General features: G+C 39.5%; 1 protein-coding gene across 3 annotated transcripts in view; it reads right to left on the bottom strand.

Annotated features, from left to right (window-relative positions):
* The window catches only part of AUH (AU RNA binding methylglutaconyl-CoA hydratase), a 105,189-nt gene extending 86,811 nt beyond the window's left edge, over positions 1-18,378 (bottom strand). For 2 of the 3 annotated variants that reach the window (XR_010607801.1, XM_065655797.1), the window contains exons 1-3: positions 18,159-18,372; positions 11,450-11,517; positions 11,266-11,353 (exon numbers count right to left, since the gene is read on the bottom strand). Coding sequence is in view for 1 of the 3 variants with exons in the window: in XM_065655797.1 (XP_065511869.1) it covers positions 11,266-11,353; positions 11,450-11,517; positions 18,159-18,372 (370 nt within the window). In the remaining 2 variants the exon portion in view is untranslated. Of the gene's footprint in view, positions 1-11,265; positions 11,354-11,449; positions 11,518-18,158 lie in introns of all 3 variants that reach the window. The other variant, XR_010607802.1, reaches the window with a different exon arrangement.
* Between the last annotated feature and the right edge of the window lie 600 nt (positions 18,379-18,978).

Below are 18,978 nucleotides of genomic sequence, written 5' to 3'. Positions count from 1 at the left end.
AAGAAAATTAGCTGCATCCCAGCCATGCCCAGTACCAGTTTATCAGATAAGACCACTACTACTCAAAGCATTTGTTTGCGCATACGTCAGCCACAGGTAAAACAATCAAAATACCAACAGAGAGATATAGAAAGATGATACATACAAGAATATCAGAGGATTCACGTGAACTGTCCTGTGACTTCAAAGAACCTAAAGACACCTGTAGCGTTAGATATTAATTCAATAGTTATCTAACTCTCATTCACCTGCAGGAATGTACCCAGCCTATAGCTACCTTATAAAATGGCAAATTATACCATATTAAGGATTTTCCTGACAGGAGGATCTCGAGCATACCAAGACTTTGCTCGCTTGCATGGAAACAAAGACTATTCAGACACAGCATCCTCTCCACTGGTCTACTCTAACAAATCAAAGATTTCAGCAGCACTGAATCTTGCAATCCTCAGACTTTGACACACACAGAAACATCAGAACTGGTCTGGTGATGGTTGTGCAAGTTTCCAGTCAAGTCTTTTTTACTACAGCCAAGTTCACCTGTGCATCTCATTTGCACACACGGGTCATTACAAAAATTCTTACATGGTGCCATGTACACCAATAGTCATCTAATTATAAGCTTTGACAATACAAGATAAAAAAGGAAAAAAAAAAAAAGGTGTGATGAATTTCAGTAAGCAGCTGTATGCTAAGCTCAGCACAACTCCTAAGCAGTGCCACAAGGACTCCAAAAGTCAAATCCAACTGTAACAAGCATATGAAGTGCAGGAAGTCATCTACACAAGCAACACAGAAAAAGTAGGTTTGTATAAACCTGGTAGAAATGCTAGAGAATAAATTTTTAAAACCAGAATTAAGTTCATTGCAGTTGCAGTAGATACATAATATAGTTTGCCTTTCCAATCTATACATGCTCCAATAAGCCAGTTACATCACCAGACACCTGTGGATCAAACCTTAGAGAAGTTTATTTTAAAAAGATGACAAATACAGAGCAAAACTATTTCTGATTACTCTCTAGATAGTGAAATATAAATGTGGATGTATTTTATACTCAGAAAGCAGAGGTTCTTTATAAGAGAACCTGGGAAAACAAGTTGTCCAACTACCTAAGGACATCCACTGCAGAGCATAGTTTTCCCAAAATAAAATGTTCTGCATTCATCTGGTATTTTTTCCGTTTTAATTTACTCTATTCTGGTAAAATCCACTCCAGAAAAGACTTCACTATTTCAGAATTCTTTATATCACTTTAAGTATGGTCTGCATACATGTTTAACTACTCAAGGTACTCAAGTGAGGTGCCTTTCACTGCTTTATAATCATCTTGACAAGATGTTGCTTTCACTTAAGTTCTGGGACACACTTGAAGACGCTTCTCCACAGCTCCTGCTTACGTCACATTTGCACACCAAGTCACTAAAAAATTCTACTCAGGACACTTCTGTATCATTTCTTTAACCATCTAAAAGGCCTTGAGTATTGTGTCAGTTTCAAACATCTCACAAAAGTGCAGAAGTTCTCCCGCTGTTCAGGATCTTATTTAATTTGCTTGTTTGCAAGCTTTATGGCCATATTTATTCTCATTTATGAAATGGCATTCAGTCATTTGGTTATAAAATTCTTAGTTCTAAAGCTAGGCTCAAACCTTTTATTTTCAATTAAAAAAAAGCAAGCAGCACTTCCAAAATTTTTACTCAACTTAGTGTAAATTAGATGTAGGAAGGGAACTCAAAATGACCAAGTGTATCCCTCAGATATTTGTCTCCCTAGGTTTTCTGTACAGCTACTCAAAGAGAGTATATCCTGGAAAATAACTCTGACAGAATACACAGAATCTCCTTCCACCAGTATATTTATGCTTTGTGACTACTACTCCAGAACATAGTAACAAATTATTTTGTACCTAATATTTCATTTTAATAATTTTAGGCATTCATTTTGATCAATATTTCCCATGCTTTTGCGATAATCTTTTTAAGGTTTTTGGGAAAGTCATTCCTGTCTCCTGTCACCCAACTCTGGCTAAACTGAAGCACTAAAAAAATTCCACTCTCTCAGAAATATATCTTTTACCTAGAATTTAGCATTTTTAGTATTTTTAGGTTGTTTTCACAAAAAAAAAAAACAGAAAATATCAAATTCATTGCGTACATTTGTTCTAAAGGTTAAAAGCCTAAGACAATTCATTGAACTACTTAAATACATAATTTAAAAAATTCTTTAGCAACAATCAAAACTTACCACAACCTCACTATGTTCTCCAATATCCAAAGACACACTTTAATTCTACTTTTATACTTTCCAGCGCACATAAGCCAGCTGAATGACACCAAGTATAGTATAGTCCTCTGTTGCTCAAAATTAGTTCTAAAGACAGATATCCATCACATAAAATAACCGCATACTTCAAATAACTGAAGTAGGTGTTGGTTTGCAGTTCCATGTGATTGTACTACAGAGTCCAGCCTTAGTCTTACAATAGAAAGCACTAGCTTGATCATGCTTATTAAGTCACTGTCCACGAAAATATTGATTTTGCTTGGCATTATCACCACATAACTAGAGGAAAAATTCAGACAGATTTGGGTTTTTGGGTGTATCTTAAGTAATAGCATGGATCTCAAGTCTAAGATGGTTTCAATTCTAATAGGGAAGGAGAAAGAAGAATGCTTATATTATTGGGATAAATTAACTTTTTACATTTCCATTTTTGAATCAGATGTCACAAACCACACAAGAGAAGGAACAGTCAGGTGGTCTGTTTCATCAGTTTTAAAAGGCAAATCTCAAAATTACATCAGAAGATACTCCTAAAAAGATAGTTCTCTAGCTGGCTTTCATAGTTTATCTTTCACTAATAGCCTGATCTTTTGTTATTCATCAGCTTTGTGCTCACAAATCACAGTAAGCTGTGGTCTACAGCTCATTCAAGACCAAAAAAGGAAGAAAAATGGCATAGCAATATCCACAGCTAGCATCCCAGCTGAATACAACCAATTGCCAGAAACTTTTTTTTAAGTTTTATGCTGTAGCAATATTAGCTATGACTAAAGTTGTCTCTACTTCCACTAGAGCCTAAGATAAACTTTGATACAGGAGAAAAGTACACTGTGGTTGAAAGTACCTTCAATTCAAATAGTCTTCAATCAGAGGAAGACTATAGTTTCTTTTAGATACGAATATAATGTTTTCTATAAATCGCTGCTAGCACTAAAGGAGTAACAAAACTAAAGCCATAATTAGAGAACTTAAAAACTAGAGAGAGACGCACAGTATTTCATGGACAAGTGTTTAGAGCACACAATGTAGGAGGAGAATGACATCTAAACAGATATCCTACACAAGCCTGATAAAAAGAATCTTGCATCTCAAGTACAGGATGGAAGAAATAAGAAAGCAGCTACAGATTTAGTCTCTTCTGTTGAAGTTAATCCACTTTAGCTATGGTACTGTACTCATTACACAGCACTGGTCACTCACTACTCAGTCAACTGCAGAGAGAGCTTCCTGACTATTTTTATTTAGCCCATTTTTTACACAAGTTCCTCTGAGGCTTTATACGACAGGTTCATCATCAATTTCATAGGACCTCAAGAATACAGGTCTTACCTCAGTCTTTTTTTGGTTAATCTAGATGTGGTGGGTTAAAACTCTGGCTGGCTGCCAAGTGCCCACCAAGCTGCTCTCTCATGTCTTCGCCTCGGTCAGATGGGGGAGAAAATACAATTAGAAGTGCTCAGATTGAGATAAGGGCAAGGAAATCACTCACTAGTAACCGTCATGGGCAAAAGAGATTCAACTTAGGAAAGATAAATTTTATTTATTGCCTATTAACTATAGAGTTAGATAGTGAGAAACAAAAACAAAACTAAAACCATCTCCCCCCACCCTCCCCTCGTTACTGGCTCAGCTTCATTACTAACTCTTCTCTCTCCACTGCTTTGCAGTGCAGGGGGGACGGCGATTGGTGGTTGCAGTAAGGCCACAGCACATCATCCCTGCCACTCCTCCCTCCTCACACTTTTCCCCTGCTCCAACATAAGGTCCCTTCCACAGCAGACAGTCCTTCATTAACTTCTCAAACGTCTTTCCCACGGGTGACAGCTCTTCAAGAACTGCTTCAGCATGGGTTCTTTCCGTGGGGTTCAGTTGTTCAGAAAAAGACTGCTCCAGTGTGGGTCCTCCACAGGCCACAACTGCCAGAAAACCTGCTCCTGCACAGGCTGCTCTCCACAGGCTCTTGCTAGGAAGCTGCTCCTGAAAAGGCTCTTTGTGGGCTGCATCTTCCTTCAGGGCACGTCTGCCTGCTCCAGCACGGGGTTCTCCTTGAGCTAAAGTGTGGATACCTGCTCCGGAGCGGTTCTCCATGAGCTGCAGGGGGTTAACCTGCTTTGCCATGGTCTTCTCCAGGGGCTGCAAGGGAACTCCTGCTTTGGCACTCGGAGCACCTCCTCCTCTTCCTTCTTACTGACCTCAGTGTCTGCAGGGCTGTTTCACTCACATTTTTTCGTACTCCTCTCACAGCTGCTGCATGGGTTTTTTACCATTTCTTAAATATGTTACCACAACGGTGCCAGCAGCATCACTGACAGGCTCAGCTTTGGGCAGCCAGCCACGAGGACATTTTGGAGCTGGCTGGAGCTCACTGTGTCAAACACAGGAACAGCTCCTGGTCTCCTCTTGCAGAGGCTACCCCCCTGCTACCAAAACCTTGCCATGTAAACTCAATATACTGCTTTAAAAACTCTATTCCCAGTCACAGAACAACTTTATAGGAAGGTGAATATACAGGGTGTTTCAAAAAGATGGACCCAGTATGTTATAATTACACAAAAATTTACGAAAGGTTTAATGAGTTACGAAGTTTTAGTAGATTTTTCTACAAATGCTCTATGTTCCCTCCACCTGCTGTGTGGACAACATCAAGATGATAACTGATAGTTTGTAGTTGCAGAGATATAGTCATTTCAAATTGGGTCCACCTTTTTGAAACACCTTGTATATTTTAAAAAAACCCTTTACTATAATTTTCTGAAGTGAGGCACTATAATCACCAATGAGAAGGCAGACCAGTGATCTCAAAGTTTCATAGCTGATTAGAACTCATTTAAAGATTGCACTGTTGTGGACAGTCCCACTCAACTTCCTACCTCATTCTTTGTGCCTGCCTCCTCAAAAGAAATGGATCACTCTTTTTGAGATACAGAAAATAAACATGGTTCTATTCCTACATTCTTATTGAAAAACTTTCTGGAAACCTCTCATTTGTATTTTTCCTGCACCTAAAAGGTATATGTATATTTATCTGTTTTTGCAGCATAAACTAAGCGTGCCACCATGTAGTACATTAACTACAAGCAATTTTTATTTGCCAATTTCCAAATACCTTGTTCTACAATTAGTCACAAGATTAATGTAAATATGGGCAGAATAACATGCATCAAATAGCACTCTGAATTCATCTGAACTACAGTCCATGTAGAATCATGTAAGTGATCAATTAGGAACACAGCAGCTCTGCTGTACTTAAGGCTGAGAACAAACTTTTGTTTAAGATGGACTTTTCTAACTCTTGAAAATCCACAGTCATTCCAGTTTCTTCTGAAATTCAGTATGCCTCTTGAAGGCAGAAAGTAGAGGAGCATTTGGAGTTAATTTGACTGAGGTACCTCGAAAAGAAAGACATTTAAACCAGTTTTTCTTATTGGGAATTTTTTTCTGTATAGACTAGAGGGCCAAACCACAATCCTAACTGCACATTTTATTGGCTCAGTTGTTCAACACGTGCTCTACAGAATCATGACAGCTTATTAGTTCTTTCAGAAAAACAATACCAGAAACAAAATTAAGAAGTAAAATAACTGATGTCAGACAAATATAAGCTGTAGAGTTCAAGCTCAACAGGTTACCATGCACACACTTACTAGATCTAGCCGTCACATGGCTGACCAGCCTGATGGATTTCACATAGCTCATGTTGCTCCAGGGGAAATGCAGCTGTCATTGAGCCTAGTAGTCTACGAGAAGCTAGCATCAGTTTGAATCTGAAGCTTTGTGACAGTCCAGAATGAAAAACAGGGGAAAGAACCTAGATACAGTCTACCTCTGAAGGCATCTATTTTGGAGAATGGAATGTATGTACAGCAACAAAAATATCCAGAAGACACTGAAATATTGCCACGTGTGATCTGAATCCTCAGAAGAGAACAGCGTAGTAATACATGAACTCTCTTCTCCGTTCCTGTGCAGGAGCTGAAATCTAGAGGATCAAAATATGCTCCGAGAAAATACACCCTCTCTCCTTGCCTAACAGCAACTGGAGAGAAAAAGGAGACTACACCCACAGTAATACTTCCCTACTACTCTTGCTAGTTCTACAAAAATAGGAGTAGGTCAAGTATTTGAGAGCTATTATGGGACCCCTCTCCTCCTCCACATCAAAACCTTCTAAACAAAGAAGTCTTCAAGTATCTGCTCCAGCAGGCTTGTCTACTTCATAAAATTCTGCCAGAAAAACTACACCAGCTGGAAATGGCAGCCGGGAACCACACACCATACAACCAATTCAGCTGTGCTGGAAACAAAATTCTGATGTAGACAAGTTATGCCAACACGAAAAGCATTTGTGTTGGCTTTACTCGCACCACAGACCCAGACGATGGATTTTTGCTGGCAGAAAGATTACTTCTGCTTTTCCAAGAGGGGGCTTTATTGGCCAAGCTGCAGTGACTTTTAGTTGAAAAGCACCAATACCCACATTTTTCAAATTGTCTTGAAAGTTAGTGACAACAAAAAATAAGTTAACTATCCATATTCTGATATGACAGAGATTTCCGAAATAAGATTTCCAAAGAACATTTTTTCAAATCTGTCAAGTAAAAATAGCCCCAAAGCTCTCTTTCTTTTTTTCATGTGCACGCATATACAAAGCAAGTAACTCCACAATCTCACAACCTCTATTTCAACTAGTGTAGTTCACTTTGGCGAAGCAACGCTGAAAACCCTGCTCTTAACAATCATACTCTAAACATATTCACCAATAAAATCCAGAAGTGGTTTGTTCCTCTAGGGAATCACAGCATTTAATTCCCCTCCCATATGAAATGGCAGAATTTTTCTGCATATCAACAGAGGGTGGATGGATGCAGGGAGACAACTCATGTGGACTTTCAGGAAAGAAACAATCTCTGATTGGATTGAGACAGTCAGGGCTAAGCAACTGTCCTGGTTGGCTAGGCTCCAGAGGAAGGAAAATAAAACTGTAATTACTCTGAACTGTAAAACAGTAGCATGGGGGTTTACTAGTAGTATAAGCTGTTAGCTGAATCAAAGGACTATGGGGCCAGTAAGTTACTGCCTGAGACAAACACATGAGGAGTATTTTTTTTAAAAAACATACAAGTGCCTTCTTGACAGGACATGAGAAAATGGCTGGAGGAACGTGACAGTTGTAAGGGAAACAAGAGTAAAAGGAACAGCAGGTGGAAAATGGGAAAGAAAATAATACAAAAGGAGTCTGTTTCTTTAATTACTGTAACCATCAACAAACTACACTGTTTAAAAAGAATATCACCTGATTTCAAATACCACAAAAGACACAGATAATAGTGGGACAGAGAGAAAGAAAAAAAAAAACCAACTTGGAATCACACAGCGGGCTTCAGCTTGTGAAAACATTTCCAAATGCAAAACTCTGTAATAACCAGAAGTTCTATAAATGTTATTTTGCCTTTTATTCAAACCCTTAGGCAAATGAATAACGAAAGCTTTAAAGTGCAATATTAGGTTATTCAACTCTTTGGACCACAAATATTATTGAACATTATCTGAAAACCAAAGAAGTAGTTCTTGGGGAATGTATTTTATTTGTATCTTCTTTCAGACTTTGTGTAGTTAGGATCAGAAGAAGCCTGTAAGATTGTCTCCAGAATACACTGCCACTCCAAAATAAGGTTTTGCAACAACTTGCAGACAGTCCTTCCTCCCTTTCTCACAGTACCACATCTCCCAACAGTACCATGCACAAACACTTCCAGAAATTTTTTGAAGATGAGGAATTCTGAAAATCTGCTCACAAAACTGCCTGAGAAATATAATTAATATACCTATGTTAAAATTACATTAGTAATGAAAAACAAAGTTATTCACTGCCTATGTAAATGTAATTTAGCCCCTTGAGTGAACACAGCATAGCTCTTAATTACTTGATGAGACTTTTTACCCATGAGACACCTGCTTTATCCCATGCACAGACTGTGCCTTCCTCGAGGATGGAACACTGCCAGGAAATAAAGACTCCTGCAGAGACTCACCTGCCTTGGCTGCAGTACCAGGCAGGCACACAGCATAGGCTTGCATGTGCCAGGACTGGTCATACATGTTCACTCCAGAAAGGCCAGGTTTTAAACAGAGAAAGAAAGGGGTCAAGAAGTGACTCAGAGCCAGAGCACTTCAGATGGAAGCACAAGAAGGTCTCAAAGACATAACGCATCCTTAAGCCAGGCTCTTCTCTAATTTCTAGGTATCTCTTTTGATCAGCACTAGAGCATCAATGAGAACTCTCTGCACCCATCTTATCAAGGATAAGAAAGAATATACAAAGAAAACCATACTAAAAGATTCAAAGTGAAACTTTATGCAGAAATGAAAGGATACAATTGCTGGCACATCTCTGTACTATTTTATATAATTCCTTTATTTTTTCCTTCTCTCATTTCACCATGTAAAAATTCCATAATTCGGAATCATACTCAAATCTACATCAGCCATCAACAGAGTTTAAATCTTTTAATCACTCACGCTGTCATTTTATGAAAAACAGTTGGATGTCATGTTTCGCAGACTAGCCCTTAGAAGGAAACAAGACATTTGGCTTGTGGCTTTCACAGATTTTTGTTGATAGCTGAGGAACTGCAAGATTTAAGGATCTTGGATTTCGTTCCACACATAAAAGGGAATTACATTCTAGGACAAAGTTTCTCAATCTGTGGTCTGTAAAATGTCAGATGGTGGTCCAAAAAATCATCACAAAAAATGTACTTTTAAAAACATACATTCCCACGCATGCAAGCAAGAAGGCCTAATTGAGGAAATACAAAAAAATAAAACAAACATTCAAAGTTTAGCCTAATTGCATTGCACTATAATGCACAAGAAAATGTGACAATATTTCACAAGATGATTTTTTTGACAAAGTGTTCTTGAAACGACACATTGTCCTTCGAGTTTGAAAACACGTTTCTTCTGTTCTTCTGAATTTCTTAAGTCCTCTCTAGAAAATGCCTTGTTACATCCAATACAGTCCTCCCTTCATCCTATTTCCCTAAGCCATTACCTGTTTTGTCCCTGTCCCACTATGCTGCTTCTAGTTTCATTCTCCTTACAGATACCCCTTAAAATCATCTAGAGAAGCTACCCATCCAGACACTGAGCTCTTTCTGCCTACTTTAATTGACAAACTCTACCTCAAGTCTTCTGCTTCACCCTGAATTTCAGTTAACACTGTCGGAACATAACTTTATTTCACTGGTTCAGCTATACGAGTGTCCTTTCTTAGGACCCTTCTTTTACCTGTCACTTTTTTTTTTTTTTTTTTTTTTAATACAGACACTTGGTCCACCCCTATCTCTACTCCCTGGTTTAAGATCTGGATATAGCTATCCAACCCTAGTATTTCACACTCCTCTTTTCAGGTATAATTTCCCTCCCTAATCTCCACACATAAACACCCTTGCATCTTGTCTACAGCCAGCCATGCATATATACTCTAAATTGCCTTTTTTTAAGCCAGACAAACAGGCAACAATGCCCACATTAAATCTTAATACCAAAACAGCTCTGGAAAGTCAGCCAACAGAGAGTACTGGGGAAGTACTCGGATCACATAAACACAATATCAATAGCACACCTGAGATCCTCTGCCACAAAATCAGTATTTCTGCTCTCACATTCCCTATATAACACTACCGTAAGATAAATTAATGTTAAATGAAAAAAAATTTTTTAAAGGAAAAAAGTAAGAGGAAAAACCCACAGTTGATAACAAATCTCAACTAAGGGCCATCTTTTTATTAGAAGTACATAACACCTAACTGGACATCCCATTTTCCTGTGCTGCTCTGATGTTGCATTCTCCATCAATTTAAAAACCACAGCTTTTAAACTTTTCCTGAATACTATATTAGTAATTGATCTTTAAAACTTGTTTTAAAACAATATACAATCTTTAAATTAAATATGGTGATTAACACACCCATATTTAATTTATTTATATGTATTACTAAATGCTGAATTGATTACTCCCTTTTTTCAAGACAATTCTTTCCAGAAGTCTTATAAGTGACAAACTGTATCTGGATGAAAAAAAGAATTCCAAACTTAATAAGAGCACTTAGGTATGTTACATATGTAAAACTGGAAAAAATGTTTTGCTTTAAAACTGGATGAATTATGTTAGGTGTGGCTAGTAAGCTTAATGAATGCATAAATGATCAGCAAAGAGAAATTTTAGAACTGATTGCCTACTCTTTCCTAACAGTTGTGTTTGTATATTAGAAAGAAGAAGCTGACTGACTTCTGTTTTCAGTTTCAAATGGATTTAAATTAAAGTTTAACAAGTAAGAACTGGATGAGACATCTGAAAATAAGGAGACTATTCAATCGATATCCACAGAAGACATGGTTGCTTCACCTGAATTTGACATGTTGACCAATTCTGTTTCCCAGTGTTTGGTAGTTGAGAGCTTTTGCTTTCCCGAGCACTTCGTAGGACACATGTATGGCTTGATTTGTGGGTTGAACTGCATGATTTTTGTTTCTTTTTAATTTGAGAATACATTCAGTCTGAAGTAACAGTCATGTTCATAATGAATTTTAAGTATGCTTCTTTAATTAAAAGTTAATGTTGACATTTTTAAAATATGGTTTTGATACATCTTTTTACACGGCTTCTTTATCTGGCCTATAGATGTATTATTTGGTCCTCATTCTGAAGTACATGCAAGACTTTCTAGAATCTCAATTAAATAATTTTCCATTAGCATGAATAATCTATTAGATTTTTTAGAATACTTTATGACACAGAAAGAATATAACGAATATTCGGTTCTTGTTAGCAACTGAGGAAAATCATATAAAAATGTTTTGTTTGCTACTCAGATGAATATATACAAAAGACATGTTTCCTTGGAATCTGGGCACTTTTTTGTGCAATATGAGATAACAGATTTCCAGCTTCTCAGGAAAATTAAGTTTGCATACCAGCACAGAATATCCCTGGGACTTCACTCCGGAATATAACAGTTCGTACTTTCTTATCAGATTTCAAAGCATCCACAGCTTTTGACATCTACAAAGAAAAGGAGTAAGGGGAATAACGAAACACTTTTTAAAGTGCTTAATTCTAATATTTCACCTTATACTAAAAACTAGTCTTTTCACTTACCATTTTTAAAAGATTTTTGTTAAGTGCATTCTTGGCATGAGATCTGTTTAATCCAAGCACCACAATTCCTAGAGGGGAAGAAAAATGGTATCATTGTTACAATGTAGTAAAATACATATTATCTGTGTAAATTATTATTTTGAAATTATAGAAAAGCATCATTGAGGTCTGCAAAAAATGCTAGTGTAGTCACTTAACTGCCAAGCTCTTCAAAGAAAGTAAATTTACTTACATTTTCCAATATTAAACATTTCCATGTTAAATAGAAATGACATTTAAGAATGAAAACATGGCCCAAACACCTTCACATATAAATATTGCTTACAAAGGCTGAATGTATAACTACACAATTGTATGCACAAATTTCATGTTTGTGTTGAAGTGCTGACATTCAATTAGTAAAGATATTTAATTGTAAAGCATATGTTTTCATATTTAGACAGCTTGCCTTCAGAGACTTCTTAAAGCAAGAAGTGCTCCCACAGCTAAGACTAGCAATTTTAACACAGGTAAAAGGAAGTCACAAACATGGAAAGAATGCTACCAATAGGAAACATGGACTTCCGTTTAAAAAGAAAAAAAATCATACAAAATTTCTCCCATGATACACAAAAACTGTGCTCAATGCTTGGTACACAACTCCAATCACACATTGACAGCTCTCTTAGTCCAACTGGAGATCAGTTGCCTCACTGACTGACTACATGTGCACTGGTTTGAATGTTGCAGTGGAAACACCATTTGTTTGTCTTTATTTCACATCCCGTCAGCTTAACAGGCATGATTATCAAAGGGGAAAATTCTGAAGAGTTTATCTTGGTAATGTCTAAGTCTACCAAACCTACAGCAATCTTTTAGACAATTACTTCCTGAACACACTATAATCCCTGAGTTCTGAAAACCAGTACACAGTACTGTAAAACTGTTTCAGCCCTGGTAAGGTCTTACCAATCAAGACTATCAAGACTATTTTTTTTTTTACTTGGAGAATGCAGGGGCAAGGGGAGAAAGACAAAGGACTAGGACAGGGACCAAGAATGAAAGACAAAAAGAGAGCTCTCTATCTCAAATAAAGAGAGCTCCTGCCCCCTCTGCAGCTACCAATTTGAAACCAGTCCTCCATTCGCCGGCTACCACTCTCAAGATGCAAGTAAAAATGGTTAAGTCCAAGTAAGAGAGCATACAAGCCTCTTGCTTGCCCCCAGGGTACAATCAATTGCTATGTAAAGATACTTCCTAAAAGGGGAGAGGAGCTGGGTTAGCCCAAATAACTTTCACTCCCTTGCTCTGTAAGCCTTAATTTCCACCTGTTCATCCCCATGGTTGGAGGTATTCATCTACGACCTCCTGCAAGAGTACTAATTCAGCACTTGCAAAGGATTCTGTTTAGGTTCTGTTAAGCAAATGGGACAACATTTAAGTAGTGTCTCTGACAGTAGCACTTTTCTTCTACAGTCACAACTTATTCTTCAGGAGGGTTACACCAAATTCAAATACTCCACATGTTCAATGCAAGTAAATTAGGCGAAAGCAAAGCAACAAAACAACACTTGACCTGGCTTTCATTTTAAACTCTAACACACACTGTAAATCTGACGTTTGAATAAATCACAGATACAGTCATCCCAAACTATTCTTCAGTTAGGAAATAACATTCTTTTCAGAAGCATGTTCTTGTCAACACCAATGACACTTTTTGATTACACTTGTATTCTTCTTCTCCGCATCAGAGCCCAAAGACTGCTGCTCCACCACCAATATTAGTGTATTCAGAAGGAAGTGCCAATTAACATTACAGCGCTTTTAATATTTTTTTCCTGCGAAGGGGTGATCCTTGAAGACAATTCATACAAGTCCATTCTTCTTAGCAGTGTCATATCAAACCATAAAACTACCACTTCTGCCTCTCCAGGGGAAAAAAAAAAAAAAAGAGGTAAATAGCAATGACACCCACACAGCTGTTCTATTTCTTAAACAAGAAAAAAAGATGAAGCAAGAACTGCAACAGGAGAAGCATAAAATGCTTACAGAAAAAAACTACATATTGCAGTGATGCATCAAAAAGACATTCCTTGAATTCTCATTTGAGTCAGTTTTGTTCTAATATGCCATTACTATTGTATTATTAATACCTGAGCACCCCTAAAACAAATTCTTAGGGTTTTTAATACTGCAGTAAGATTTGGAAGTTTTCCTAAATTTTTACCAAACTACAGATAGATTAAGTACCTGCTCAAAGTCACAAAACAGAAATTGAAAAATAGACTTCTTGATTTCCTGCTGAGAATTTAATCCTTCTCCCTTCCCCATCCCAGCCCAAGAATCTTCTAGCAAAAACTGTTTAAGGCAAATCTTTCCTATCGTGTGCATTCAACAAGATTTAAACCCCTGGAAGCTGCCTGTAACATAATTCTTAATGTATAAGAGAAAATTATCTGAAAGTCATATATAATAAAAACAAAAAAAAAAGTCTTCTAGTGAGATAAAGATACATACATATATGAAAGATAGCTTCAAAATACCTGTAAATTCCCAGAAACATACTAATCTCATAGTGTACACTAAAGTGGAGATTTGCATGTAAGTAGCTCATATTGAAAGGTTCTTGTATTTTAAGAGCGATAGCAAAAATATATGATGCCATCATTATTTAAAACTGCTGAGAGAGAACATCATATTTCTTTCTAAACCATACAAAACAGGGTGATGAGATCATGGTTTAACTACAGTTTGTCAGTACACAGGAAATCTTACCTTTAAAATTATTTTTATCTATTTTATCTTCTATTTTTTAGTTTTTAAAAAATATTAATCCTCTGTGTTTGGTAGAAACACATTTAAGTGGTTACTTACAAATAAATCTTGTCTTTACACTCATATTAGTAATTTTGTCTGAGTTAGAAAGATTCACTACATCTGTGTAAAAAGTACTTCTGGTAATGCATTTATTTCTTTAAGTATCCACACTTACACAAATGATCTATCCAAATGTACTTTTTCACAACTAAAAAAAAAAAATCTGAAGTATGCACTGAAAAATGGAGCAATCATAAAAGAGGGCTAAGTTTTTAAGCTTGTCTCACTTAAGTACACAGATAAACCAAGGTAGACAAGTTGACTTAGATGTTTATTACTCTATAATAGTTTCTTATGCAAAACAAGAATCCACGGTGAGTATACCATGCACAATTCTGGTGGATTCCATTGATCAAGAAGTATTTAAGTGTAAAATCATATAGAAGTGTACTAGGCAGTATTTTTAAAAAGCATCCAAACACTTCTCAAAATCCCATATCTGCACCTTTTTTATCTCTAAGCACCACTTAAAAATCTTGCCTGCACTTCTTAAATTAGTAGATTTCATCTGCTCAGCCCTGCTTTATTTAAAGAGAGCAAAAGAAGGGAAAGCTTTTCTGATTTATCAGCTAGCTACCAGTTTCCAACCTCGGAAAAAACAACTTCAACTCAGACCATATTTGTTCTCCCCATTCTATGTATGTTAAAATTCTAACTGATGAGGACAAAAAGCTGTCTTACATACTCTAACTGAACCAAAAACAACTGGAAAATATAAGCACAAAGAGTCATTCCAGTGTAAAATCTAAATTTCACAAGTATTTATATCACATTCCAGCAAGCGACACTGCAACACTTGAGTCGAGACTTCAGAAATATTTGTCCTAATTCCATCTATAACTTAAAGAGCAAAGCCCTAAACTCATTAACATTTGTAATGGGATCACTAATGCAATTTGGCTAAAAATTCTGAAATGTCAAATGTTGTAACATATTTCAGCCCTAGTGATAATCAAATAGAATCTCAAATAAGGTAAACGATATGTCTTTAATTAAAAAATACTAACACACTGACATTCAGCAATAGCATAGAAAATTAATACTAAAAGTTTCGCAAGTTGCAACATGTTCAGGTATTTTACAACCACATTCTTCAAAAATCTCACATCCTCTGTACTCAAGTTCTGTTCAAGTTTGGAAGCTGGAAAGTCTTGAATTAAAATTTCAATAACTAGCCCTTTCAAATATAATATCATTTCAGTCTACTTCTAACAGCTTCCCAAAAACTGTGTTGTACAAGTCACGGGAAAGTGTCATGAAGCAGCACAGTTTGCTATAATACTTTGCCTGCAGGAAAAGATTTGTCTAGGGCTACAGGATACGTGCCTCTACGTGAGGCAGCGACTGGCAGCTTTCTTGCCTCTCCAGCATCCTCAGCTGTAAAAGCTCCTGGACAATACATCCTTCTCCAAATAGCATGGAAAGCCTAGGTGTGGACAAAAGCATAACCACAGCATAAACGAGCATGTGTGTGCTGTAGAAGGTAGTCAGAGGTACAAGCTCTGTCCCTGTGTGTATTTCAAGAAATATGTAATGGAAGAAGAATATGACAAGACAATGGCACTGGGGTCCCACTTGGGAAGGTCTAAAAGGTGAGCTGGTGGAAACAGGAATGGTAGGTCAGAGAACAGCAAGAAAGGCCACAGGGAGTTAGTGTCTTAATGGAGCAGGGGTTTTACGTGCTGTAGGCAGATAGGTGAACTTGGCACACAAGGTGAGCAGGAGGGTGTGCAGTAGCAGGATGACAGGACGCAGAGACATAAAAGACATATGGCTTTTGCAGAAACACGATGTGCTCTTCATGCTATTGAAGGAGGCATAGAAAGCTTATGTCTCCTTCTGGTTTACTTCTAGATCCTTCTTCTTATCCTTCGCTAGCAAACAGTATTTGTTTCTATCTCCTTCTAAAAGGCAAAGCCAAAGAAAATCCCTTCTCCTGAAAAGAATTAATGAATTAAAAACACATCGATTGAATCCTTCCTTATGACTGATAGTTATAGTTGATTTAACACCCCAAATATCATCTCCATCTTTTGGGGTATTTTTAATGCCACATTTAACAAAAATGTATATTCTGAGATGGAAAGAAAAAACAACTTCAAAAAGATTTTTTCAACAGAAAAAATGAAAACAGGTGGCCTAGTGACATGCAAAACTTTAGCCATCTCTGCACCTTTTTGTCAAAAACCTCCTCCAATTCTCTGCACAAACCAACACAGAGTATCTGCATCAAAAACCCTCAGCAATGAACTTACGATAGATACACAGAAGAAAACGCCTTTATATAATTACAAAAGCATTAATTCCTAGCTGATACAACAGCTGGAACACAGTACCTAATTCCATTGCTTGTTCTGCAACAGCAGAAATAAAAGTCATGATCTTAGGCAGTACTCGCATATTTTCTACCACTTGTTGGAAAAGCACAAAACAAGCAAAAACACTCCTCCAACATTTTACAAACTCTACTTTGCTTCTGCCTTGCCTCTTCCTCAGTTTAAAATAACCTTAAAAAATTACAATAGATTTTTAAGACTAATTCCCATTTCCACGGCTGGTTGGGAAAACAGGACTAAAGAAGTATGTCTTAAAGGAACGGGAAAGAGTTTGGAACAGAACAATCACTAAGACAGAAGTAGATTTCAGGATCAGATTACATCATCAACTTTACTGACACTTAACAGTGACAGAAAAACCTGCCCTTTGATGGAAGAACCCATTTTCCTCTGAAAAAGAATCACCTTCTAAACATCATGCTAAGATTCAAAGTTTTAAAGTTGCCTCTCTGTATATGTATTCAAATATATATATAAGCATACTCAAGCGAGAGGCATTTGCCTGAAGTAGCAGCAAGTATGAAACAACTGAGCTTAACATGCTGAAAGATGTAAACTGAATTGGGCATCTCAACATATGGTTACCCCAAGACATGCTATCCACGTAAACATTCATGCACTGCAGAAGAATAGAGCTCCACAATATGGCCCTCTCCATAAAAGCAGGTTATAACATCAGGGGCCTAAAAACAAATCCTCAGGAACAGAGTTTGCACCTACTGTTTCTCCACCATTCCTAGCCAGCTCTGATGCACCCAAATGGGAAGAACGTGACAAACACCAAAGGAGGTGAAACACTTCCAAAGGAAGAACACCTCCAAAATCTGGTGAGCACCAAACCAGAAGAGGAAGTACAAAGTGTCCGTGTAGTGACGCATTAGCTCCGGATCACTCTGGAGCATGGATTTTATATTTTTGATTAACCAGGTGGGTTAAAACAAGACTTTTGGTATAGTTGGGTAGAACAGAGTCAGTAGCAGTCGACAGCAATGAAAGCAAGGGGAAGAGAGAGATGGTTACTAGGAAAGCAGCATGAGATAAGCAAGAGTGCTGAAGCCACACTTTCCAGAAGAGAAAACATCGATACAACTTCTGTGTCCTTGTTCGTCCCTGCACACAAGAGGTGTGGGAAGCAGCGTAATTGTGTAAGTTTGCTGACGAATTTCATTTTCTCCCCCTAAAGCGGCCGACAGGTGCCAACTCAAAAAGGTGAACCTCGTACATGCAGCGCGATACTCTGAAAAAGAAAAGCCAAGAGAGACGAAGCTGACCCAGCCCTGCCGCTGCCATGCCGGCAGCTCCCAGCACCCTGCGACGAAGCCGCAGCCCGAGGCGCCGGGCAGGAGGAGGAGCCGCCGTCCGCCCGCCCCTCGCCGCCGGGGTCTCGCCCGGGCCCTCCCCTCCCTGCCCCGCGGTGGCGGCCGCCCCGCAGCCAGGCGCAGGGCTCGGCCAGCCCCCGGCCGGGCGCTGCCGGAGCAGCGGGGGAGGGCCGCCCCGCCGCCGCCTTCCCTCGGTACCTTTGTGCTCGTCATCCAGGTACCGGACCCGCAGCTCCTCCTCTTCCTTCGCCTCGGAACCGTAGCTCCTCCCGGCCGAGGGGAGAGCGACGGCGGCGCCTCCTCGCACCGGCGCCCGGCGGCCGGGCCGGCCGAGGGAGCAGGTCGCGGCGGCCGCGGCTGCCAGCCGGACTCGGCCGTGCAGGAGGCCCAGGCCGCCCAGCGCCGCCGCCATGCTGCTGCCTGCGCCGCCCCAGCCGCGCGCCACCGCCGGCCCCCGCCACCGCCGCCCACGTGACCGGCTGCGGCACGCACGGGGCGCGCCGGCCCCCTCCCCCCGCCGCCGCCGCCGCCGCCGCCGCCGGGGCGCGAGGACCCCGCGAGGACCCCCGGGGGACGTGCGGGACACGCACCGAGCGCGTCCCGCCGCGGCTGCAGCGGGTGCCGGCCCCGAGCGGCGCGGTACCGGCGCGGGCGGGCTCTGCCGCTCTGGCCTGCCGGGAAGGGCGGCGGCAGCGCCGGCCCCGGCGGGCAGGGTCAGCCCCGGGAGCCGGGCGCTGAAAGGCCGGGCGCGGGGCTTGCCCGCAAAGGCCAAGATCAGCTCATGGCGTTGAGAGCTGGCTTGCGTGTTGGGCCGGGGCGTATGTGTATATTAGATACAAACAAAGACGACAGCTGGAGCCGTCACACGGGGCTTGAGAAGCGTTGCTATAGCTGCGGTTAATCGCAGACGCTAACGAGGCTCCTAAAGCTATGGAGTCCGTCTTCTTCGGGTTTATTTATTTTGAAGAATTAGGCCTCGAGAATTGAAAGCGTGCCTTTGAGCCACGCTCCGACATTT

This window comes from Caloenas nicobarica, chromosome Z, assembly GCF_036013445.1.
Source record: "Caloenas nicobarica isolate bCalNic1 chromosome Z, bCalNic1.hap1, whole genome shotgun sequence".
Taxonomy (NCBI): domain Eukaryota; kingdom Metazoa; phylum Chordata; class Aves; order Columbiformes; family Columbidae; genus Caloenas; species Caloenas nicobarica.
This window is presented reverse-complemented; position numbering and strand designations above follow the sequence as displayed.